Raw genomic sequence first — 25,672 nt, 5'->3', positions numbered from 1 at the left:
AATGTAAATGATCGAAATAAAAATATGTGAGTAGGGGGTAGATAATTGGAAATAGAAGAGAATCGGTGAAGGAATCGATACGAACCTAGGTGCCCGCTTAAACACCAACATAAGGAATCTGGTAGCCTCTTGGGTTAATTCCTTGTAGAGGTGTTCGAATCTGTATCTGACGAAGAGAATATTCTGCCTGGTCTCGTCGGGATCTTTACCGCGAAACGGTGGGATACCAGATAACAGAACGTACATTAAAACACCGACCATCCAGACGTCCGTTTGAGGATGAGCCGGTTCTTCGTTATATATTTCGGGTGATCTGTAGTCGGGGTGACCAAGTTTTGGCACCGAGGTACCCAATTTGCTGACGAATCGAGCAGAACCCATGTCGACCAGTTTTATTTGGACCGATCTAACGGTGGACATGACCACGTTGTCTGGTTGGATATCGAGATGCGAATATCCTCGCCAGTGAAGGTATTGCAAACCGTCCAAGATCTGAGAAATGGCGGTAGCCACGCAGTTCTCCGTGTACTCGTGTCTACTCGAGAAATAGGTGAGAATGTCGGCACCTTGAAGCTTCTCTAGGACGAACATCGCGACCGTGGAACCCGGCGCCTTGTACGCAGTTTCCAGTAACGCTATCCTCTCGTGTCTCAATGAACGGAGAGCTTCGAACTCTCTGTTTACCTGTTTCTCGGTGTTTGCGTTCAGCTCGAGGATCTTGGCGACTATCACGCGGTCCGTGGCCTTGTCGACGCCTTTTACCACGGTGCAGAATTGACCTCTATGAATTTCCGAGATGAAGCTGTACTTGCTCGATAGATTGGTCTCGGTCGACCATTCGATAGGGTGATCCTCGATGGAATAATCCATGTGCGGTTTGTCCTCTTCCAACATTATCTCCTGTCCAGCTTCCGTTAGCTCCTGAAGATGCCTCATAGCTCTGGTTATCTGAACTTTCGGGCAACCCGGTGGCCTGGTCTTTATCAGTTTCGAGGGGATGCCTTTCTCGCTCCATCCGATGCGGTTTCGCGCTGCCAGACGAAAGTTGTAGCTCGTGTCTGGCTTCAAGTCTCTTACCAGGAAAAACTCGTGATCGATGTTCGAGGCAAGGTCTATCCAGTCGATGGAGTCACCTTCTCGAATTTGAAGGTTGTAGCACAAGACTGGGGAGTTGCCATCGTATTTCGGTTGTTTCCATCGGAGCAGTATCTCGTTGTCCGATACATCGGATACCTGCCAGTGTAAATACCAAATAGTGTATTCAAAGTAAGAAAAGTAGAGGTGGATGATTAATTGTAAAAATTCGAAGAATCGTTACCTCAGGGGAATCAGGACCCGAGGGAACAACAGCTTCTACCAATCTGCACCTGACCACTGTCTGTCCCAACGAGTTTCTCGCGACAACTTTGTAGCTACCCACGTCGTGTTCTTTCGTCGGATTGAAGCTGAGGATTGATCTGCCGTCTTTGTCTTCCGTCACCTTTATTCGGTTTGTTTCTTGAATCATTAGATCGTTTTTGTACCATTGGATCATCGGCTTGGGACTGCCGACAGCCAGGCACACCAGCTGAGCAGGTTTGCCTTCCTCGATCGGACGGATCTGCGGTTTTTCTCGGAAGAACGGTAGGTGTCCCTCTTTTTTCGACTCTAACATCGCCTCCGCCTCGGCGTAACTATCCAATCGTGTTCCCAATTCGTGTTTCAAACGTCTCAGCGTGAAGTTGTCCGGCGATCCGTACCTGTTGATTCTGGCTCGTCTTTCGTCGTCGATTTCTTCGTCCATCACGTCCGTGAATCGACGACGTTCGCGTATGATGGGCGCCTGATTTAACACCGCACAAGAAATTATATCTTTGATGGATCCAGATTTCAGGCAAGATGCGAGTGGCTGATCGAGTGTAATAGAAAAAAATAGTTTTCGCTTACCCTCCAATCAAAGTTCTCGTCGGTAATGGTGCGAGAGAATCCTGGACTGCGGTTGCACGCAACCTTCATATACTCGCGCAAACGTACCGGGAAACCGGTGTCTCGAAGTTGGAGGAGGTATGTATCCGGTCCATTTTGATAGCTACGAAATACGAAAATATCATCATCTAGTTAAAGTAGTCGTTAAAAGTATGCGATACTCACTGGCTTTCGCTCTTGACGACACCAATTTCCGTGTCGATCGGTTCCCTCGAAGGATATCGATTATCCCAGGCTTTGGCTAACGGTCTTTTCAGTGGACTATACGTTCGGTCGTCGCTGGGTTCAGGAGTGTATTTATGACCAGGCGGATAAACCATCCTGGATGGATGTTCGAAAGCTGTTTCCAATTTGCGTCTGCGGAACCATGTGCGGCAGGATGCGTTGTTGTACCAATCGCTAACAAATGGATTTACGCATTAAGAAAAAGTTTGTTTTGCTTGATACGATAGTTTGGATGAATAGCTCAGAATAGACAGACCGATAAGCTCACCGATACAGTTTATAATAATTCTTCAAATTCTCCGACGGAATCTTGTAGAAATCGGTGGGAGATCGATCCGCGTAGGTTATCCAGGGATGAGCAAGAGCAGCCTTGACGTCCATCCGCCTTTCGCAGTTGTACATCAACAACGAACGAATAAAATCTTTACCGTCCTCCGAAATGTTATTCCAACGATCATCAAATTCCCACTTTCCTTCTCTGATCTTCATTAGTGTCTCTTTGTCGTTGAATCCTCTGAACGGCGAGATTCCAGAGAGTAGTATGTACGTGATGATACCGACGGACCACATGTCCGTGCTGAACGATACTCCCTCGTTGTTGGTCACTTCCGGTGCCACGTACTCGGGCATTCCGTAAGCCAGGGTCATCAGTCTCGTCTGCGAGATTCTCCTGGAGAGTCCAAAGTCGCAGATCTTGAGATCGTCGCCTCCCGTATGCGATATCAACAGATCTCCGAGCTGGAAGAATCGTTTAGAGGAAAGAGATTAAAAGAGATTAGAGAGAGAGAGTAACGAGAGTGTAACGAGCAACCGAGAACAAGTTTATCGAAGCAAATGTTGTCGAACCGTTAAGCCGAGGTGAGCAAAGTGATTATCGTGCATGTATTCCAATCCCCAGAGCAGTTGACGAATGTAACCAGAGATCTCTGGCTCGGTGTAAAAAGCTTGCTTGGTCAAGGTGTCGACCAATTCGCCACCGGCAGCTCTATCGTTTGGTTAAGAAACAAATGGTTTGCTTTGGTTTACGATTCGACGAATGTAGAGTATGCAGTAACGATCAAAGATGTATAAAACAAAAAGGTTTGTCTGTGAAAGGATACAGTTCTATTATCAGGGTGACGGACAGATCGTTTTCGTAGGCATCGTGCAGTCGCAGCAGCTTCCTATGATTCAAATGGTTCATAACGTCCATCTCGTTGTACATGTACGGTCTGATTTCTCCTGTTCCGTGCATCACCTTGGCGGCATAGTTTCTTCCGGAGCATCTCTCGACGGCGTGATAAGTGACAGCTTGGGTGCCGCGACCGAGTTCGTCGCCTAGATCGTAATAGTCTTGGTACGGCTTGTCGTGACGCGTCTTTATGTCGGACTTTCTCTTGTACGTTCTGTATCCGTACTCGTGCTCGTTTTCTTCGACGTGCAGCATCACGGAACAGGAGATCGATCCCGCCACGTTTCCGGCGCTTATCGAATAAAGACCCTCGTCCTTGACGATGGCATCGTTGATGATCAGAATCGATGTATCCGGTTCGATGAATTCGATCTAGCACGAAATGTAAAGAAAATTTCAAGTCTAGCATGTAAAGAGAAAAGATGGCCGTCGAAAGATATAAAAACGAACAAACCCTTATTCTCGAAGAAGAGGTGAGAGGTTTCCAGTCCTTGTACCACTTGATATCCGGGAAAGGTATACCGGTGACGCGAGCCACCAGTTGGCCAGTTCTACGGACCATCACGATCACCTCTTCCGGTCTCTGGATAAACGACGGGTACTCTGCGATTCGTAGGCGAACCCTTTGCCTGGCTTCGCCGTGTTCGTTGCTGGCTACAGCTTCGTACATTCCTTCGTCCCTCTCCAACATTCTATTGATGAACAAAGTGGCTTGTCCGTTTCTCGTATAACTTTGGTCGTATCTGCCACCCGATTCTATCAACTGGTCGTTGAAGTAGTAGCTCATTCTCGGTTTCGGGTATCCGTACACGAACCAGAACAGACTACAATTGTGGTGTTTTACGCCGTATTGAGTATCGTACTCCTGACGAAGGAATCTAGGCGCTTGGGCGTAGTTGTCGTGAGGCGGTCTCTCGATGTCAAAGTCTTTCGGGAAGTAGGGGCTGGTTTCGGGACGAAAGTCGATGCCAGGCGGCAGGTAGGGGAAAAATTTCGGCGGATCGGGCTCCAATTTGGCGCGGTAGGTTTGCGCGAATGGAGACGGGTCGCTGATTCCGTACTTGTTCTCCACGCGGATACGAAACTTGTAGTCTCTAAACGGCTCTAGATTGCGAATGTCGCAGACGCAACTACGAATGCCTGACCGAACGGTGAACCAATCGCCATCGGGCAACTCGCACATCTCCACCTGATACGTGACGGGAATGCGGGGACCGATAGGGATGGACGGTTTCCAAGATAAGGTTAAATGACGGTCCATCATCCTGCTGATGATCGGACGGTCGGCCAACGGTAACGGTACTCCGGACTTGCGATACTTGTCGAAATCTGCGTACTGGTCGGCCAGTGGCTTCTTGGCGCGTGGTTCCAGTGCTGTTGACATTGTAACATCGGTAAGTTAAGCGAGTCCGGCAGTCACAGCCAATCGCCACTAAGAATATCGATTTGGCCAACAGTTGGTCAAACTAACTCTGCTTACATTCGTAAATCAATTCCGCGCTGCAAGAGTCTTGGCCGTGAGGATTCGCTATCTTCAGGACGTATTTGCCCGCGTCCAATTCGTCGATATTGGCGATCGTCAAACGCACCAGGCTACCCTCTTGGTCCATTCTGATCCTGTCGGTCTGCCAGATCCTGTCACCGTTGCGATACCATTCGAAATCAGGCTCTGGGTAGCCTGTAATGCAAGCTGTAAATTTCGCTGGCATACCTCTGTATACCTCGCAGTCGCCGATCCTCTTTAAGAAGGACGGAGGTTCGATCTTTTGCATCTTTTCTCTGAAATCAAACATTACGATTCTCAATTTTCTCGAAGATAACTGCTACTGCTACTGCCACGCGTACATGTACCATCAATTTTACCAACGGAAAGAAAATTAATTAATATGTTATATTGTACAGCTGTTATATCGACACATATGGTATAATAAGTTATAAAACGCACATTTTATCGACCACGGCCAAATTGGCCGCGCATTCCGCTTCGCCGCTTCTGTTAGTCGCTCGGCACTTGTAAGTGCCAGCGTCGTCGTAAGTGCAGTCCTTTACGTACAAACAGCAGGCATCGCCATCGCGTTTCATCTTGTACTTGTCGTCGTCTTTCAAGAGCGGTTTATCGTTGAAATACCAAGCGATATCCGGTCGTGGGACACCTGTAACGCGCGCTGGAAACTTGGCATCGAACGAGGGCAGCTGTTGAAGGTCCGTAAACTTTTGCGTAAAGCTCGGCGTCTGGTAAATATTTCGAACGTTGGCTGTTGCTTTGGTAGCGTCCTGGCCTAGCGGATTGATCACGCGACACTCGTACACACCGGCGTCGCTCGGTTCGCAAGGATTGATTTCCAATTCCGTCTTTTTTCCGTCGCATGTCACGGTCAAACGATCGGACAGCTGTACAGGTAGCCCGTCTTTGGTCCAGTCGACGTCCGGTATCGGATTGCCCACGAAACAGACGGACAGATTCAACGGCTGACCTTCCTCGACGTTTGCATCGCGCATACGGCTCACGATAGCAGCTTTTTCCTCCGCAACGTCGGGCTGGAGTTTGCTTACGATACCGATAGTGCCCTTGCAGGAGGCCGTGCCCTCGGTGTTGCTCGCTACGACCTGATAGTCCGCCGCATCTTCCGCTGTCGCTTTCTCGATGATCAACGCTTGGCTACCATCGGGCAGGCTGACGGTTTTTATACGTTGTCCATCGGGTACGATCTGGAAACGCGCAAACAAACACATTTTCGTCACATCAACCTTGGACTTTTAACGATACGTCACCAAACGAACCTCTTCTCCGTTCTTGAACCATTGAAGCTGTGGCCTAGGTTTACCCACGACTTTTACCTCCATTTTCACCGGGAACCCTTCTACCACGGTCAGAGGTTGAAGACTACCAACGAATTCGGGTCGTTTCTCTTTCTCTTCGACCTCGACTTTAGCGGAACCAGTGATCTCGCCGAGCGAATTCGATGCCGTTAGCGAATATGTGCCAGCATCTTCCGGACGAGCGCTGTCGATTCTCAGACCGATCAGTCCGTTTGGTTCGTTCATGAAGAATATCTCCTTTGCTTGACGCAACGGTATGCCATCTTTGAACCATTGCACCTGTGGATTCGGGAAAGCAACCAGTTGGGCTTCTAGCTTAAGAGGTTGACCAACGATCGCCTTGACATTTTCCAACGGTTTCGAGAACGATGGACACTTTCTTTCGGCTGTAACGTACAATAATATCATGGTATTTCGCGGAAGCAAATAATTTCGTTATAAACGATTCGAGTTTTCTATTAGGTGTACTTACGTCTGATCGCAACGGCGCACAAACAAGCGTGGTCACCGGTGGGATTCGAGATTACAAGTTTGTAAGCTCCGCAATCCGTTGGCTTGACGTTATCGATCGTAAGCTTGGTAGTGCCGTCCGGAATCGTTTCGATTTTCACGTGTTCGTCTGGAACGATCTTCTCCCCGTCCTTGAACCAAGCAACCTCGGGCATCGGACTACCGTCCAGCTTCGCTCCGAGTTCCAAAGGTTCGCCTTCGTCGACCTCGATCGACTTTGGTAGCGATTGGCCAAAACTGGGAGCGATTATTTTCATGTTCAACTGGCAACCGGTTTGCGAGCTACCGGCCACGTTGCTCGCTTGACACCTTACGTTGCCGACATCGCTTTGGGAGAATGTTTTGATCGAGTAGGTGCTGTCCACCGTGCCATCCACGTGGCTGGTTATCGCGTGACGACTGTCCTCCGTTACCGTCACCCCGTCTTTTAACCAGGTGACCGTAGGCTTCGGGATACCAGTTACGCGTATCTTCAGTTCTAGATCGTCGCGGTCTTTGCATTCCATGTCGGAGAGCTCCTTTAAGAAAGTCGGCGTCTCGGCTACGAAATATATCATATTTTCATTCGAAATCTTGTTGATTTACTGTACGTACACGTAAACAACCGTTACGCGTTAAGACTCGATAAAACAAGTCTGTTACTTACTATGCGGTTTGAGCGATGCCTGTGCGCTAGTTTCGCCGAGATAATTTTTAACGTCGAGCTTGTAAATTCCACCGTCTTCGACCTCGACGCTCTTAATGATCAGCTTGTATCTATTGTTTCGTTTATCTTCCGCGAAATCGAACCTGCTCCCCCTTTCCAGAATCTGCCCATCCTTTGTCCACGTGATATCCGGTTTTGGATTTCCTCTCACGATCGCTTCCCATTCGAGTGGATCTCCTACCGGTGCAGTGGCGTCCTCGAACTCTTCGATCTCCGGTCGAAGTAACAGATTCAAGAAAGCCTGATCGCGTCGATGAAATGTTTTATTCAAAACTGATACCTTTAATTTATATTAAATTTGATTTTGTTCGATATAAACGAAATTCCTACTAACGCTAGCTTCTGCTTCGCCGTATTTGTTGTTCAACTTGACCGTGTACTCTCCGGTATCTTGTTCCGAGCATTTCGGCACTTTTAGCGTAACCGTGGTCTCGGTTAGTTTGTCCGCTGCTGGTTTGTTGTTCAAGGTGCACTTTAGACGGCTGTCATCGGCTGAGATTTCGTTACCTTTGAAATACCTGTTTGGCCGCGATTGCAACAGAAAAATTGCAAAGCCAATCGAAAGAATTCGGAGGTTGTCGGAGATTGTCGGAGGTTGCGACAAGTTGCGCGTACGAATAACAAAGCTTCCGTTAGAATGTACGATAATACGTACCATGTGATTTCAGGAACAGGATCCGCCGTCAAGGTGGCATGGAATTCGCCAGATTTTCCTTTGGCTACGTCTACGTCGCTCAGAGGTTCGGTAAACTTTGGTTTTCGAAGCTCGTCGACGGTCCCAACTTCCAGGTATCCTTCCGAGCTGTCCTCGCCGAGTTTGTTCGTGAGCATACACGTGTACACGCCCTCGTCTTCCAGCGTTGCTTTGGTCACTTCCAAAGAATAGCTTTCTCCCGAGCTGGCGATCCTTAACCGATCCCCGGACCGCAATGGTTTTCCGTCTTTGAACCATTTTATGTCCGGTCTTGGCAGCCCCGTCGCCTTGATCTCGAACAATACCTTCTGGGTCTCGTATATCGTTCGATCGGAGAGAGTCGCGCTGATGATGTGAGGAGGTGCTAAGCGAGAAATGTACACGTACAAATTACAATGTATCCGTATAAAAATGACGGGATTGTCGCAACTAATAAACGTTTTTTCCTTTGCCGTGCATCTAATGGGTCGTTGCGCTTGCCACGTGCTACTGCTGTTGGTGCTTTGTTATTCGATTCGACACACATTCTACCATCTACCTCTAAATGCTGGCCAATTTTGCTAATTTTCAAACACATTACCGGTGCGGTTGGTTCGATAACGGGCCAACGACAAACACGATTGTCTGGCATTCCAGATATTGCTGCTTACCTGAACAAAAACGATGAAAACCTGGCCACGTTTCACTCATTTCTCGTTCCAAGAATCGGCAAGGGTTTCCCATTAACATGCACACGTAGAAAACACGAACACGCGTTTTTTCACGACATTTTGCAACTGGTTACGAGACAACAGGGCCATGAAAATCTTTAAGCGAAAACAGAATCGATCGTGCTATTATCGAAGCCAGTATACAAGCGTAACAAGCGTATGGCGATGCATATAAAACTGATCGGGCAGGAAATATCCGCCTCGAGCAGCCGCAATCCCCGATGGAGCAATCCGGTCTCGATCATACCTGAATCTCTGCTAGATTCTTTTTCAAGGATATCGTCGAGCACGCTGCGCTGCCGTTTAACGCGATTCAGAAGCGCCTCGAGTTCCTCGTCAGCCTCTTCGTCGACGCTCAGGGCAGCTTTCAACGAGTTTTGCCTCGACAAGGATCTCTTCGACTCTATGGAATCCGTTCTCTCTATTTGCGAACTCTGTCTCGACAGACCATTTCCAACAGACGCTCGACGCGGCTCTTCCAAATTATTCTCGATATTTTTCTCCGTAATCGCGATCGAGATCGAGTCGACGCGTTCCAATTTTAGACTTTGTTTAGTTGGTTTGTTTTCCTCGATCGTGACAGTCTGCGGTTGATCCATCGTTTGGTCCATCACCTTTTCGGAACACTTTCTCCGTTCTATTTTGAAACTGTGTTTCGAGAGAGCAGCGTCCTCGAGTAGAGCAGTCTGGGATCGTTGCGATGTTTCGAGGGTGGATTTCTCGGACGGCGACTCTTCCAGCGATCGTTCCTCGACGATGGTCTCGGCGAGTAGCGTGCCTCTGTACGGTCTAGCCTCCTCCAGAGTCTTCTCCTCGATTTCGTTATCGTTCCCGTTGCACTCTTCGTAGGATCCGTTCGCCAACTTGACATCTTCTGATAACTCGGCGCACTGCTGCATGTCGATGTCGTCGGTGCTGACGTCTCTGGAAATAGCCTTCAAGCTCGACTCGTCGTCGGAGACGGAAACGATCGAGACGCCGCGATTCACCCGAAGCCTCGACTTGTTGTCCTCGCTGGCCTCCGAGAACTCTTCAATTAGAATGCCGTTCTGCGGTTTTTGGACGGTTTCTTCTTGCACGGTGTAACTGTACGAACCAATCTCCTCGACACGAGGACCGGACGAGTGGATCTCCTGGCACTCGACCTTTGTCGCGGTCATCTTGCTGATCGTGTGGCTCTCGTCGGGACCTGCGAACGGTCTGGCTGGTCACGGTACCTCTTACTAAAACGCTACGAAACCGATCCCGAGCTTTGTTGCTGCGAGCTGTCGTAGACGTAACGAGGAATTCGCGTAACCTTAACGCTTTTCTTTTATACCCCGTTAGAGGTTCGTCAACGTTCTATGGACACGTATGTCTAAGTATGTATGTATGTATGTATTCGTATTACGGTGTGCCGTAATTTGTTTACGCGGCTGCCGGATCTTGCGACTCGCGACCGATCGCATCGTTTCCCGAACAAACCCGACGTACATACTCTATCTTTACCTTTGGTATAGTAATGTAAGTACGTTAAACGATATCGGGAGAGTGCTCGCGAGTGCTGAACGATTCAACCGATTCTTGTGCCGCAAAATCCGCGCTCGCAACGATCGTTACGCGTGCTATTGTTTCAGAGCCGTGGACGATATTACCTGTGAGTATAGCTTCGTGGGTCGTCGTGGAGGCCACTGAGATTGTAATCGTGTCACCAGAACCCCGCGTTACTTGGACGTTTTGTGTCTCCAGTTTCACTCGACCTGAGAGTTATCAGACATAGTTGTTTGGGCTACGATCTAGCTCTACGTTCAATCAGCCATTTCTTTCAAACTTATCGCTTATCGGTGAGGCTATTTTAGCAACCGTTACAGATTTATATTGCCTTTTGACAACCGATGTCAGCTTAGCAATGGTTAAAATTGTCTCGCCAGGACTTGTTCTGGACGATTTAAAAAAAAAAAAAAAAAAAAAACTGTGCTCGCCAAGCAAACATTGACAAACGACCTCGAGAGCTTGTGCTCGAGTTTCTCTTTGAACGCGAATCGCGCTGCGTTTTAGTTTAGCAGAAAAAATAAAAATTTTTCTAAGGCTACAAAAAAGGTTTTGTAAAAACGGCACGTTTCCCCGAACGTTTCAAAATTTTCTTACCAAAATATGTCGCGCGATCGAATCGCGTCGATCGCAGGGCATACATTCAAGCTTTGAAGCGTTTCTATAGCAGACTTGAATACTCTCTATACAGCTCACTCTTTTACACTCTTTGTTTTATTTTTACGGTGTTACCGACGATCGATGATCGATTATCATTATCGATTCTTCGACGACCATTCGATTACCTTCCGGTCCCGATTCCTCCGCGTGTTGCTTGTTCGGGCCAACCTCGTCCTCCTCGACTTTCTGCACCGTCGTCTCCTCTTCCTCTACCGTGATCGTCTCCTTTGTCAATTCTGTTTTTTCATCGACGGTTTCTTCCGTTTTCGCTATGGAATTTAGACATGCACACATTGGGATTGGGTGTCGGAAAATCGTTAACATATTGTACGATCACGTTTGGGACGAAAAAATGGTGATTATCAGATCGAGTACAAGAAAACAAAACGAATATAAAGACATGGATAGGGCCAGATAGAAAGACACGAGAGGAAAGAGGCTAGAAATCCGTGTTGCGTTTTTCTCGGAGAGGAAACGACCAAAATGAAAACGAAACCGTACCTTTGTCTTGGTACATGCTGAACGTTGATAGTCTCTAGACTCTAGAGTCTAGGCGCACGGGTGGACGCGGACGCGAACGAGGACGGTTCGCTGTTAATTCTCGTCAATTAAAAATACGTACGGGCACGGTTCACACTCGAAGCGCTGCTCCGTCCATTCGTTTCTTAACGTTCTTCGTAACATTATTTAGATGCAATTCAATTTGCATTTTCATCTAACCGATATATCTGATTGATATTTATGTGGTCGATCAAACATGTCGGCAATGGAGCAGCGCAACAATTGTACCTCGTTTCGTAGGGGAAACGAGGGAAAATAACTTTGACGATAACTTACTCATTACGATGACTTTGCTTTTGCTGGTAACGTATCCGAGTTCGTTTTCAGCTCGAACCTCGTAGACGCCTCCGTCGGAACCTTTAACCAAAGTCACCGTCAAATCGTAGCTCTCCTGACGTTTGCTGTCCCTCGTTATTTTGATTCGTGCATCGGCGGATACCTCCTGCCCGTCTTTGAACCATTTTACTTCGGGATCCGGTGTGCCGGCCACCTCGAATATCAACTTTAACGTGTCGCCTTCCTTTATCTTTTGATCGGCCAACTTCTTTATTAATTTTGGCCTCGTTTTCACTGTTAACGTCGAGCTACTCTTGGTCACGCCGTACTCGTTCTTCACCATGCAGGTGTACGTCCCTTTCAATTCGGACTTGGCATCCGAGATGAGCAATTTGTAGACGTCGTCCTCTTCGCTGCGAGTAAACTCTTTACGTTTTTCCGTAATCTCTACGTCTCCGATGTACCTGTTGGGACGAATCTATGTTTACTACATATTATACTTGGACTTGGAGTGTTGGATGAACAATTGATTGTAAGATTTCTAACATACCAGTGTACACTCGGTTTTGGAAAACCGTCCACTTGTACGCAGAATTCGATGTTTGTCTCACCTTCGTTCACCGTGACGTCACTCATTTTCGTTTTGAACCTCGGAACACCCTTTATCTAAAGAAACGAGAGAAAGAGAGGTTACTCGTGTTAAAATTGTCAACAGAAGCGACAAATAAAATATTTCAATTTATTTCTTACTTGAATCTTGGTTTCATCCGACACCGCGCCATGCTCGGAAATTACTTCTGCTTTGTAAACTCCCGCGTCTTCGCCTAACGCACCCGTGATCTTTAAAATGAACCTGTTTCCTTCTCGAAGCATCTTAACACGACTATCTTGCGTAACGATCTGGCCGTCTCTGTACCAGTTGACAGTGGGTGGCACTTGAGAGTCAACGTCCACAAACAACGTAAGCGTATCGCCTTCGTTCAGGATCTGCGGTTCGCCCAATCCTTTTCTGATCTTTGGCGGACTTATCACTCTGACCTTCCAGATCTCTGTCGTCTGATTGACATCGTTACGCGCAACGATCGAGTAAGATCCAGCATCGTCCAAACGAGCGTTCTTTAAAACGAGTTTGTAGGTGTCGTTCTCTTCCTTGACGATGCTTATACGATTGTTCTCTTTAATTTCTTGACCGTCCTTGTACCATTTCACTTCGGGCAATGGGGTGGCTTCGATCTCTAGAATCATCGTCACCGTTTCGTCCATGATGGCTGTTACGTCCGTTTGCTTCTTGATAACCTTTGGGGCGGATTTCACGATTAGCTCGATCTGCGTAATGTCTTCGCCCAGCTCGTTTTTCGCTCTGATCGTGTACGTTCCCGCGTCCTTTGCCGTCACTTTCTTTATCACCAGAGTCATGGATTCCTCATCCTCCCAGAGGTACTTGTATCTTCCACCAGCGACGATTTCCTTACCGTCCTTGGTCCACTTGATGTCAGGTTTCGGGTAGCCTCTGATTTGAAGCTCCAACATGGCCGATCCACCGGAGCTCGCTTCCGAGTGTCTCATTTCTGAAACGAGTTTTGGCTTCTCTGGGTCTTTCAACAGTTGGTTTACCGCGCCCTGGACTGTCAACTCGGCGCTGCAGCTAATGTTGCCTGTACGATCGAAATTTCAAGGTAAAAATAGTAAATAGTAAATAGTAAATACTTGTTTTCTTCTATTAGAAATTACCTGTGCTAGTCTGCGCAACGCATGTGTATAGGCCAGCATCTTCGGGTCTTACATGCTGGAATACCAACGCTAAAGTGTCCTCGTTGTCCTGGAAGAGCACCTTGAATCGTTCTTCGGGATCGAATGGTCGTCCATCGCGCAACCAGGTGAACCGAGGTTCCATACCAGGCTCGAGAAAGTTCTCTGGAAGGTAGAGCAACTTTTCGTCGGTTACGGTTACCGATGCTTCGCACGACGTTTCTCCGTATCGATTCTTCGCGGTGCACGAGTATTTCCCAGCGTCTTGTTTTTGCACGTCATCGATAACCAATTCGTAGAACCCTTTATCCGCTTGATCGGTGACAATTTTTATGCGTGAATGGTTTGCGTCGATCGGAACATTATCCTTGTAGCTAGATAGTAAGCAAAATTTACGTGGAATACATTCGTCATTTTTTTTTTTTTTTCGATGGATAATAATAAAGAAACGGTAGTCTCCTTACAATTTCATGTCAGGGTTCGGATCTCCTTTTACTTTGACCATGAAACGTAGATACGTATTCTCCAACAGCTCGGTGTCTTTCAATCGTACCAAAAAGATGGGCGCGTTAGCTTCCGCTCTTGCTTTCTTCTCTTCCGGAGTGACTGCGATTGTTAGACCAATTTAGATACATGTGTGAAATGTTATTATCGTTTCGATTATTGGATTCGATCATTTACGATAACGATAACAGAAAGTAAATAAAAACTCATCATCATTGGTACGCTTACGTTTCTGTACAATCAGTTGTGCTGTACACGTGGATTGACCCTCGCTGTTCATAGCTCGGGCGATGTAAATACCAGAGTCCGATTCGAGGACATTTTGAAGCGTGAGTTTGAAGGTTTTTCCAACCGCGGAAGCTGTTATGCGATCGGCTAGTCTGTCGTCCAATGGCTTGTTGTCCTTCAACCATTGCACCATCGTAGTCGAGTCGGTTTGCAACAGGGTGCACTCGAAACTGGCCATTTCTCCAGCTATGCGAAAAAATGGTGAACGGTTAACGAAAAATAATATGCCGAACAGGACATGGAACTTTTCTTGTTTTAGACAAATTATTTGCCTGTCTCTTTGTAAGCGTGACAAAAAAAAACGTATATACAAGACTAATCAAAATTTAGGATAAAACTTTGACAAGTTTATTCAACTCTCAATGAAACGACAGTAATTAAAATTCAAGTATTACACGTCTTTAATTTTTACTACCGCGTTTCACTGTGTCGTTGTTTATTTATATCTCGTTTGCTTAATCAACGCGACGGTGAGAAGCGTGATACGAATAGACGTAGCTAACATTGACAAAAATAGGGACACAAATATGTAGTTTCCTACGTAAAATCGGGGCAAATGTTTGTGAAAAAGTAACGAAAAAGAGTTGCTACTTGAAAAGTCTATGTAAATTACGGTAAAGCGAAATCGTGTTAAGTCGATGAGTGTGCAGTGTGCAGTGTGCAGTGTGCAGTATGCAGGATGATCGAAAGTTGTGTTGCGTTGTAAAACGTGTCATGTGTGTTGGCGAATGATAAACTGTAACAACATCTAGGATTAGCAGTGAAGCTTAACCAACCGCCTAGTGGAATGTGTGGAAGCGTTTTACCCAGCTGGCTAGAAGGAAGATGGAAGAATAAGAAGAATACGGAACATTTCAATGATACGTGATACGGTACGACAAACAAGAGATTGACAGAAAAGAGCGCAGTACGGCGGATGATCGAAATAGTAGAGAAACTGCGTCGATCACTTTACCTACGGCGTGTATCAGTGCCACGTTATTTTCTGGTATCGCTAGAACAGTAAAAATGTGTCTTACGTCATGTGCTCGATTCTGCTGTTTGCAATCGAAAATAGTTTTTTATTTGTATCGAACGATGCGCGAATTCTTTGAATCGGTGACAACGTTACGCGATACAAAATTAATGAAAAGAAACTTTGAAAATAAATATGTATTATATGTATATGTACAGTACAAATTAAACAAATATTTCCAGCTGACATTTTTCCTATTTCTCATTCTCGGTTAACCATTTACTTTTATGGTACAAGATACAAGGTTTAGTTACTACTTTTTAACTACTTACGTTCGACGTTGCTGCCTTGGACTGTTTTGACAAACGTTGGTTTTCCTATTCCGCCCTCGGTGATCCTCCCCATGTTCGATCTGGTTTCCATCGAAGCAGCATTGCTACCTTGATAGGAACTCGAACTCGACTCCGTCTTCACGGCACTAGTAGATGACTCGAGGAACGCGGTTGTGCCATTGCGAGTGCTGGACATCGAGGAATATTCTGCGAGCATTAACCAAAAGAAAACCGTATCGGGTCTATAGTATTGTAAAAATGTCGTTTAATAAAAATAGTGGTTTTCTTCGTAAAGAGCACGTAAAAAGCTACGCGTGCTCTTGTTCCCGAATAATCGGTCAGAAAAACATTAATTAGTACCTTCCACAAGTTTGGAAGAGCTGTATCGACTCGCAGAGTATCTTCGAGACATGTCTGCGCTTTCCTCTTCAACCTTGGCTTTCTTACTGTCTGGGTTGCCCGGATTCCCTGGGTTCTCTTCTTTTCTTTTCTCCGAAAGACAGGGCTTCTCTTCGGATCCTGGATTTCCTTCTTTCTTAGCTCCTGGATTCCCTTTGATATCTTCCTTCGTTTCAGGCACCTCTGTTAACTGCAAATCGTCCGCGGCGTGCTCTGCGAGGGCTACCACGTCGCTCGCGTATTGTCGAATTTCTTTCAGCCAGCAGACCTTTACAGGATCCTTGTGGGCCACCAAAGTGACGGGGTACGCAGGATTCGACGGACAGTGTAACTCGAAAGTCCGTAGATCCTCTGGATGGTCCTTTACCTCTACTTCTGGCAGCTGACAATCAGATTTACGTAAAATACAAGTTGAAAATGCGTTACTTTAACAAAACCTTGTAGATACATATATATACTCACTCGAATAATATCTTTTAGGACGAAAACTGATCTGTCTTCCGATATTCGTCTGACTTTGCAGACGAGTATGCGAGCTTTAAACAGAAACAGGTACCTCTCTTTGCTCTTGTTGTCCTTGTCGATCACCGTGTACCACTCCTATTACCGCAAAATCATATTTTTATATGCGAGTACAGTTTACAAGGGAATCGCGATCGAAATTAGTCTAGTCGGGCCGTACTAACATGCGTGAGTAATCTGCCAAGTTTATGGATATTTCCTTTGTATCCTTCGATATTGCTTATGAATTTGTTATCCGTTGCCCTGTGCGGGATACCTAGCATCAACTCCAAAGCTTTTTGGAGGTCGTCGCAGTTTTCGCCTAGTCGGGTCGAATACTTGACCAGCTCCTGAAGACAATCGCGGAAATTTAATATTCTTTTTTAAATAAGAAAATCTCGTTCGTGGCCTCGGTTCGACGTTTACGTTTACGTTAACCAACGAGTTCAACTGTCAATTTCGACGATTTTTATTTTTCGCTTGGAACAGACCTATGCTACAGTTTTTCTACGATAGACGAGTAGCGATGGAAAGGATAACGCGTCGCGAAGATGACCCGTTTTTAGCTTGCTAAATCCGTACGGCGCCCACTCGTTCGCACACCACCAAGATACGCTCCGTCGCGGTATTATTGTATAACTATACCTCGTCGAACTTTGTGGCTTTCCTCGATCTATATCTATCTACCATGGGTGAAAAGCGGTGGTTTCGAGTAAAATGAAGTCGATCGAATACCGAATACCGAATACCGAATACCGAATACCGAATACCGAGATCCGTCATGGGAACGCAACGTTGGAATAAAGTCGTCGTGGAATTTGAAAACAGGGACAAGAAGAAATTACAATAATATATCCATACAATAATTGATACTTTGGTATGCGTTTTCAAGGTGAAGCGGCAAGTATTTTAGCGCCGAGCTATTTTTGTCTGACACGAACGAATTTTTGGCACGAATATAGGTCACTTGCGTATTTTACAGGTCGCTGTGTCTATCACCGAGTCGGTTTTCTTTAAATGCCAATACAGCAGCAAAAAGTGTCGAAAACTTGAGAGATTTATATCGAACAACGCGTTAAGCATAAAGCGTTCAACGACGCTCGATACGAGACCTATTATCGAGTTTCAGTTTCAGCAGCATCTTTATCTTTGCGTGTGTTTTATGCACAACTACCGGAATGCTTTCAAAAGATACACTCGTCACGCTGTATTTCCGTCAAACACCCTTGAAATGTATTTCGGATGCGGATTCACGGCAGCGTAATAATTTCTTTTTCGAAACGGGGCCAGGTCGCGAAAAATTGCATACGCAGAGAAAACAGATGTTTCGATGATTAATTTTACCTTAAGCAGAAGCTGGTAGTCGTTTATGCGTTGTATCGGAAGCTTCAAGTGTTCCGATAGACTTTTGTCGTCGTGGAGAGTCTGGCTCAACTCCTGCGAACAATAAAGTTTTCACAAACTCGTACCATGTTTGTTACAAGGTTGCTCCTTTTGCCTGACAGACATCGATAACGTAAATAACATAAATAAAAGAATTTGATTTATTACGACGTAGGTACGCGTATCTCGAACAGATATTAAACTTATCGATGCATTTTTCCATACATATTTTAAATATTATACAATTGTACGAAAATGTTGGTCATTGTTCAAACTATAGCGTTACGCGCAAATGTTTCAAAACGAAAGATGTACATTAGAATGCGGAAGAATACATTTGGATTTGTACAGGTACACACGCACCCTGTTCTTGCCTCGGTCCTATTAACACATCGTGAAACAACCAATTGTTCGCAACTGTAATTCGACACCAAGACGAACAGATGCGTATTTTTGGATGCGACTAGACTTTTCACGACACTATTTCCAATCGATCGAACTCTAAGTTTAACAAATACGAGCCAACATTACGATTAACGTTCTAAACGAGTGCCGATTACCGATATCTTCACGAATCGCCTTCTACCCAAATATCAAACTTAACTTTCGCTACCAAACTACACATTGCAGTTGCTTCACAATTTCAATTTAAAAAGTTGGCGGTATCCTGCGATACGTGACTAAACTTTCGACTCGACTCGACTCGGTTCTAAGATAGCTGAAACTCGGAAAACAGATTAATTCGACGATCGATTTCGACGCAAGAAATAACAGAAATTCAACGATAAAATGTAAAGTCTTTTAAACTTGAAGAAAATATCTATACCGGTTCGATGTCGAATTTTGATCGGATGAAACAATGTTCGATTGACGAAGAACGCGGATTGAAGAGAAACGGAAACGGAAACGGAAACGGAAACAAAAAAAAGCACCGGCGCTGACGACGACGCCTCACGTCGACGTCGACGGAAGGGCTAACACAAACACACGTTAACCGGGGTCAAGGGAGGTAAACAGAAAACACGGTTGTTCGTGTTTCGAGTAGACGGTTCGAGGAAGATGCCGCGACTGGTCGCAGACTGGATCGAGTCCCTGCTCTTCCGTTGATTCTCTTCCTCGAAGGGGATCCGCAGTCGGTGGTTACCGAAAATCACCCGCCACCAGACCAATACGGCCACGTCTATACTTAGACGCCGAACGAACTCGTGGACTGACCACGCACAAAAACAACGCGAACAGTCTCCGGATCGTCCCTTGATTAGTCTCGTTTTTCAACCCTTTTCGCGTCGAATGGATTCTAACGAGCGCGGCAAAAATAAATGGAACGTACATTTAAATTACAAACGACGGACAGTACCGCCTCGTAAATGCTAACGTAAATAATAAACGAGAAATCTTAACGTCCCTAAGGCGCCTTTGAAACCAGACACGTTTAAACTTGTATCGCGCGATCTAATTTTAATTTTTACGTTATTAAGCGATTGTCCACGAGTTGTGAAAATTTTGCTGATCTTGAGTCAAGTTCCAGAAATAACGCGACGAATCATGAGAAAAAAGCAAACAACGGATTTGATGTAACGAAACGACGCATCGGCGTCGGCGTCGGCGTCGGCGTCGGCGTCGTAGCTCGGTATACTTTTGGGGCCACCCACGAGCAGTGGGTTAGTATGCTAACGCTGCTAACAGTTACATACAATGTTGCTCCGACATACATACATTCATACATATACATGTATGTATAGCTCTCAGCGTTGAATGCTCCATTTTCTCGTCTAAGAAGGGTTACACCGGCTCCTGTTATCGCGAAATGACAGCAGCGATCCTGACATCACTGCTCGATAACGTGGCACTTTCCTCCTTTCTTTTCAAAGCACGCGTCTTGGCCGCGAGACTCTCGCGCATAAGCAACAGAAGCGAAAGATGTTCCCCGCGCGTTAAGAATAAACTCGAGCTATTTCGAGGGCTGGACAGACGCCCGCTTACCCCCGCTTGTTATGTAATCGCGAAATTTCCTCCGATTTCCATGGACAAAACTATCGGCCACCGCGGAATATCCCGCAAGTCTTTTCGTCCGGCAGACATTGTACGATTTGCGCGCAAAATTATATCGAAAAAGTAAATTTTTATTTAAAAAGAAATATATGTGAAACGATTACGAGGATAACACGTGAAACGCTCGTAAAAGTAAATTATTGTCAAAGATAATTATAATTCATCGAAGCGCGGAGAATCCTGACGAACGGATCGAGAGCGCGCGTACGAAATCGTTGGAAAGCAAATTGCTTTTTGATTTGGGCCAAAGATGCCGCGGTATCGTGGATCCTAGCGTCGAAATGGCAAACTACAAACTCATCGAACGGAAATCTTTCTTATCGTCTTAGTTAGTTCGCTTCGCGAAACGCGGCAACTTTCCAATATTCAAACTTTGTTGTGTACAAGTTCTCAAAGATACAATTATTACCCATACGGTACTATGGATACTAATCGATGCGTTTAATTATCGACTAACTGACCTCAAAGTATTCCCGTACGGGGTCGTTCATCTGTAGAAACTCTTGAGCACCCGGTTCGTCCCTGCAGTAGGCCACGTGTTTGTCGAAATCTCTCTCCTAGAGCAGTAATTTTTAATTAGGATATCGTATCGTTAACATTTTGCCAAATCTCGAGAGCAAACTATAATACATTGTCAAACATAGGCGTTCCGTTAGATTCATCGAAACGATGTTTGAATAAAATTCAAATTAAAAAGAAAATACAATTCGATAGTTGAAATCGCAATAAAATATGTTTCATTCACTTACCAGTCGTAAAAATGTTTTGCCGAGCATACGTGGCTGATCCGCATAGTATTTGACACCCTCGATCAACACCCTGCCGAACGATCTAAGTAAGGCTCGAATTAATTTCCACGCTAAACCACACGCCATGCCTACGCGGCGAACGAGTCCATCCTCGATCGTTTCAATGCGACATTTAAGGTATAGGAGGGCAACATTTACTATTAAATTCGGGACATGTTCGCTAACTATTCGCAACACCATCGCAACCACTCCAAGTTTATTAAATAGGACAGTGTTATCGATAGCATCATACTAAATTATATTATTATATGTATTAATGAATAATTCTTTAAAAAACTCATTTCCGAGATATTGGGACACGGTGAGCAGTACGATTCGGAAGCGTGCTCTTAAATACGAGGAAAGGTGCTGCACACTTTTGAAACAACTCGATCGTATTAAATACTGCATAAGATTAATTACCACGAAACACACGGCCACACAAAAATATGCCTTATTCGCACAACTTACGTCGTTTCGCTTTGCTAAAGGAAAAGAAACGTATGCTGGTAAACGTGTACGATGTGTTCGTGTTTGCGTGTGTTTCATCTTTTTTCGTTCAACTCGGATACAAATCGACAGGTAGAGAGGATCGTGACGGGTCTGATACATATTAAATTACGGGTGAACGCGGACGTATATTTTTTATACGAATATTTATCGTATCTTGCGCTCTTTGCGTGAATCACTGTGCGAATAGTCGTTGTACGTTTAAAGGTGTGCATTTATCTTGAACGGACGTCGCGCCGTATAAGCGTGAATAGTGAGTAGCCACGCCGCCGCGCCGAGACGTTGGTGCTCGATACATTCGTTGATGGTACATCGAAGCGAGGACACGCTCGATTCGCGTTCGTGAATTCGCGTTCGATCAATGTCAGATGGAAAGTGTCGCAGTGAACTTGTATCTTTTGCCGATGCTAGTTGAGCCTGTATACATACGTATTGTGAAAATCGGCGATTTGCTTCAGGTTCGTGAAAATGATGTCTTTGTTGTCGCGCACGACCCGTGGTACGTCTGGATTGTCGAGCGGATTCAAGTAACGTTCGACGACCAGCTGTAGGTCTCTGCCAAATTCTTCCTCGGTCTCGACCAGTTCTTTCACTACAGCCCTACGAAAGATTATCGGTTAGCTAAGGGAATCACACGGAAATCAGTTTTTCACTCGACCTATTCAAACCGAGGAAGCATCGTTGTGTTTGTTCTTGTTCTTGGCTTATAAAAATGTATCGCTTTTCGAAGAATTTCGCCATGCGAAGGATAGTCATTTCTCTCGAGCTGCTTTAATCGCTTATTTTGATTATGGTTAACAAACTCACTCTCTTCGAAAATGCGAATCCTCGGGTCGGTGTCCAGTCGCAGAGTCCTCGCTGAGAGCGGTTTGCATCAAGATGGACATAGGCAACCATCCTTCCCTTGAATCGGTTGTACGAACATACACTCTGCGAAATAAAAGAAGAAAGAAAAATAAATAAATATTTGACAAAAATTGATGTCCGAGATAAATTTATGTAGACCGAATCCATTTCCATCGTTGGGAGGTATAATGGAAATGGTTCGCTTGAAATGGTATTGGTGAATTCAAGGCCTAACGAGCCAAAGGGGCGGCCAAGAAATTTTGCGTTTCGTTGAATGAACGAACGCGAGAATAGGGAGCCTGTCGTTACTGTTACTCGCTAAATTCAAATATAACTTTTCGTCGCCCACGCACTCGTCCATCTACCTATTCCTTTTAATAACCCGAGAGAAGTGTATTTTTGGTAATTAGTCATATTCCGGTCTATTTCTAATGTCAGCGGAAAAATTGTTTGCGTGTTTGTATTCAAAGCGTGAAAAGCTCCGAATACAGTGAATCCATCCAATGTTTGGTGGTAAAACAAGCATCGTGCCGATTAAACACAAAACAAAACGAAAATAAATGGAAACTGTATATCGTATATCGTACTCTATAAATCCAATCCAATTTTACACACACACACACACACACACACACACACACACACACACACACACACACACACACACACACACACACACGCACACACACACACACACACACACACACACACACACACACACACACACACACACACACACACACACACACACACACACACAGGTATAACAGCGCAGGTTTGTTCAAAGTTACAAGAAATCCAATAATGCAACTTCTCGATGTTATACCGTGGTAAATAGTAAACAGCGTACTTGTTACTCGTTGCCGAACAAGTACCGGTGAATCGATGTTTCAGCTTGAACCTTACCTTTGCGCGAACTTATTTTCAGACCTGACCGTTATTTCGCCTTCCTAGGAATCGAGTTTGGCAAGCCAATAGAACGGAAGAAGACGTTATTCGCTAAATTACGTAATCGAAACTTATTTAGATGCGACATTTAGCGTTAAATCAACGCATTTCCAGAAATAAATTCTAAAAATGTCACAACTTTTCTAAAAGACGCGAAAGCGATCGGGTCGGCTAACGTAAATTTGCGTTTACTTAATTATCCATACAATTCGTTTCAACGTCACCTACGATTGCTGACACTAGCTATTTAAATTCGATGCGAATTCGTTAATTGGCACGGTATCGAATTTGTGATTTTGTTGGCCGAGAGCTAATCGCGGGAACCGTCTCCGAATAAATTTTTGTTCGCGGCGCCTTGAACTGTGTGTCGAAGGTGCCACCACACATTGCCTACCTCCTTTTCCTTTACTTTGTAAAATACTGGGTTAGATAGTCGTTTCGGTACGATCGCGAAGGATAGGGGGTTGGGGTGGGGGGTGAAATACGACGAGTTCATTGGCTTCACCGTTAACATAATGCGTGTAGGCTACTGTTTGACCGGAGCACCTGTCGTTGCTATATTTCGTGCACGGATTTAGTCGTGCGCGTCGGTGTAAACGCGGTTTCGGTTTCGCTGTCGCTTTTGCATCGAGTCTTTGTCGTTCAATGAAGGCGTTCGCTTTCCTCACCGTTCGACCGTTGTTCTGTTATTGTTCGAACGAATCGCGATGCGACGTTCGCAAGCTTTCCATCGATTCATCTACAGATTCACATTGTCGTATTCATTCGATTCTGTCACGACTCAAATGCTGACAAATTCGAAAACGATCGCGTAGCTACAACAGTAATGGTTGACGAAACGCAATTTGTCGTTTGGCTCGCAGCTGCCGAGACTATATTTCAGTGACCGGTAGCGCCTCGAGGCCTGACGATGACGCGCCCTTGGCCAAGTCTGCAGAGTTCAATGCGGAGCATCGAGTCGATGATCTTTGCCGGTATCCGTCGCGTCGTAATCGATCTTGACGTTTCTTCGGTTTACTCGAGATTTGTTTTCGCAACAGCAACAACTGGTCTTTTCGGAACGTAAATTTCGCTATCGAGAAGGTGACTTGATACTTTACCTCTGAAGGCTGGTATCCGAACTCGATCTCGCGATGTTTCGTGCACGAGGATCGGCGTGTTTCCTACGCGGCCGTACCGACAATTTGTGCCACGCTGCCGAGTTGTCCAGCACATCGCCGACCTGTCCGATCTCCAGATCAGGATCCAGCTTGATCTTTCTACAACACGGTCAAACACCCGGAATAGATCCTCGGTTCGGGCTCCTGCCCGTTTTACTCGAGCTTTCCATGCAGACTAAATATTATTCTTCGTTAATCGAAGCGGGTTAGCGATGCGTTAAATGCGCGCGAATCCCGCGATGCTTTCAGACTTTTGCCAGGCATTTGCACTTTTTTGTTATTCAGTTTACGGAGCATATTTATAGCGGGCTAGTCTATTTGTAGCAGTTAACGTTCTTTACGTGGACAAGATTTCCCCAATCGTGGGTCCGACGAGTTCGATGATCGAGGTGATTCTTAATCACGCACCTCCGAAAGATAACCAATTAGGCAATGAAAATTGTGCCGTCGACCTAAAAATGATAAGAACCACTGGTTTAACGTGACGATTGTTTTGTTTTCGTCGGCGCAGCGGCGGCGGCGGCGGCGGCGGCGGAGACGGTCCATCGAACCGAGTCGCGAGAATGGTAGCTGTTGCAAGACGATTCGAGGTTGTCGGAGTTTCGCGTGTCCGTGGATCTCGCGAAATTTTCCGTTTGCGTTCGCATGCTCCCGCACCCTCGACGTATTTTATAAACGCTCCTGCGAGAAACGCCGCCGGCGAAACGTCGTTCCGCGTAAAAATATCGCCGCGAAAATAAGCAACGGAGAAATCTACACGGGCTGATTCGTCACGTTTTGACACGTGGATCGGCAGTGCCGTTAATTTCTGTTGGCGACTTGGAGCTGCGTTAACGTTTCACCATCTTTTATATTTTCTTTTTGTGTAATGTAAAGATCGTAAGGAAAAGGACAAGTTGCGTAAAGCGGTGTTACAGCAGCGATTTACAGGATTAATTGTTAATAGCGTTTAAACGTTTCCTCGTACCATGGTCAAAGATTCGGAATCAGACAATATCGAATTGCGTTTCTTCCAAAGAAGACATGCATCGTTCGAACGTGTTAGAAAATCGCGTACAAGTAAAGACTTTTTCCAAAAGTGACAGATCGCATGGCTTCTATCCGTACACGCGTAGACTATATAGGGTCTGCGGCGAGTATTATTTTTGGCCTGCCACGCGTTGCATGCACACACGCACACACACGGAAATAGATTTTAGTGCGGCTGTGCTCTGACACGCAAAGTCAACGATCCAACAAGACACCGTTGAAAATTTGTTTCCCTTCGTTTTACATACGAAGCGAACCGACTGGAGGCCGCTTACTTGGCTGGATCGGCATATTCGAGGGCCTCGACGATGTCGCCAACGTTCACGGTGAATCCATCCGTCTCGCTCTTGTAATCCTTCACGACGATATAATTGTCCAAGGATTTCTGTAACAAACGCAA

The 25,672-nt window shown here is 45.6% G+C and overlaps 1 protein-coding gene across 10 annotated transcripts in view; it reads right to left on the bottom strand.

Moving 5' to 3' along the window:
• Positions 1-25,672, bottom strand: part of LOC128893481 (obscurin-like) — a 38,992-nt gene that overhangs the window by 831 nt on the left and 12,489 nt on the right. For 4 of the 10 annotated variants that reach the window (XM_054154444.1, XM_054154445.1, XM_054154446.1 and 1 more), the window contains 36 exons: positions 25,548-25,657; positions 24,184-24,342; positions 22,097-22,219; positions 21,719-21,889; positions 20,741-20,822; positions 20,453-20,548; positions 17,901-17,993; positions 16,742-16,906; positions 16,518-16,655; positions 16,017-16,437; positions 15,657-15,863; positions 15,325-15,363; positions 14,310-14,555; positions 14,042-14,183; positions 13,560-13,951; positions 12,579-13,483; positions 12,379-12,494; positions 11,829-12,292; positions 11,117-11,260; positions 10,436-10,540; positions 9,049-9,990; positions 8,053-8,455; positions 7,732-7,915; positions 7,338-7,638; positions 6,654-7,232; positions 6,143-6,567; positions 5,307-6,070; positions 4,842-5,140; positions 3,816-4,735; positions 3,291-3,733; positions 3,037-3,175; positions 2,459-2,928; positions 2,131-2,364; positions 1,927-2,068; positions 1,319-1,822; positions 86-1,233 (listed from right to left, as the gene is read on the bottom strand). In XM_054154444.1, the coding sequence (XP_054010419.1) occupies positions 86-1,233; positions 1,319-1,822; positions 1,927-2,068; positions 2,131-2,364; positions 2,459-2,928; positions 3,037-3,175; positions 3,291-3,733; positions 3,816-4,735; positions 4,842-5,140; positions 5,307-6,070; positions 6,143-6,567; positions 6,654-7,232; positions 7,338-7,638; positions 7,732-7,915; positions 8,053-8,455; positions 9,049-9,990; positions 10,436-10,540; positions 11,117-11,260; positions 11,829-12,292; positions 12,379-12,494; positions 12,579-13,483; positions 13,560-13,951; positions 14,042-14,183; positions 14,310-14,555; positions 15,325-15,363; positions 15,657-15,863; positions 16,017-16,437; positions 16,518-16,655; positions 16,742-16,906; positions 17,901-17,993; positions 20,453-20,548; positions 20,741-20,822; positions 21,719-21,889; positions 22,097-22,219; positions 24,184-24,342; positions 25,548-25,657 (12,215 nt within the window). The remainder of the gene's footprint in view (positions 1-85; positions 1,234-1,318; positions 1,823-1,926; positions 2,069-2,130; positions 2,365-2,458; positions 2,929-3,036; positions 3,176-3,290; positions 3,734-3,815; positions 4,736-4,841; positions 5,141-5,306; positions 6,071-6,142; positions 6,568-6,653; positions 7,233-7,337; positions 7,639-7,731; positions 7,916-8,052; positions 8,456-9,048; positions 9,991-10,435; positions 10,541-11,116; positions 11,261-11,828; positions 12,293-12,378; positions 12,495-12,578; positions 13,484-13,559; positions 13,952-14,041; positions 14,184-14,309; positions 14,556-15,324; positions 15,364-15,656; positions 15,864-16,016; positions 16,438-16,517; positions 16,656-16,741; positions 16,907-17,900; positions 17,994-20,452; positions 20,549-20,740; positions 20,823-21,718; positions 21,890-22,096; positions 22,220-24,183; positions 24,343-25,547; positions 25,658-25,672) is intronic. The other 6 variants (XM_054154447.1, XM_054154441.1, XM_054154438.1 and 3 more) reach the window with 5 other exon arrangements.

This window comes from Hylaeus anthracinus, unplaced genomic scaffold, assembly GCF_026225885.1.
Source record: "Hylaeus anthracinus isolate JK02 unplaced genomic scaffold, UHH_iyHylAnth1.0_haploid 3, whole genome shotgun sequence".
Classification (NCBI taxonomy): Eukaryota; Metazoa; Arthropoda; class Insecta; order Hymenoptera; family Colletidae; genus Hylaeus; species Hylaeus anthracinus.
Note: the sequence above shows the minus strand (reverse complement) of the source record. Positions and strands in the feature narration are given on the sequence as shown.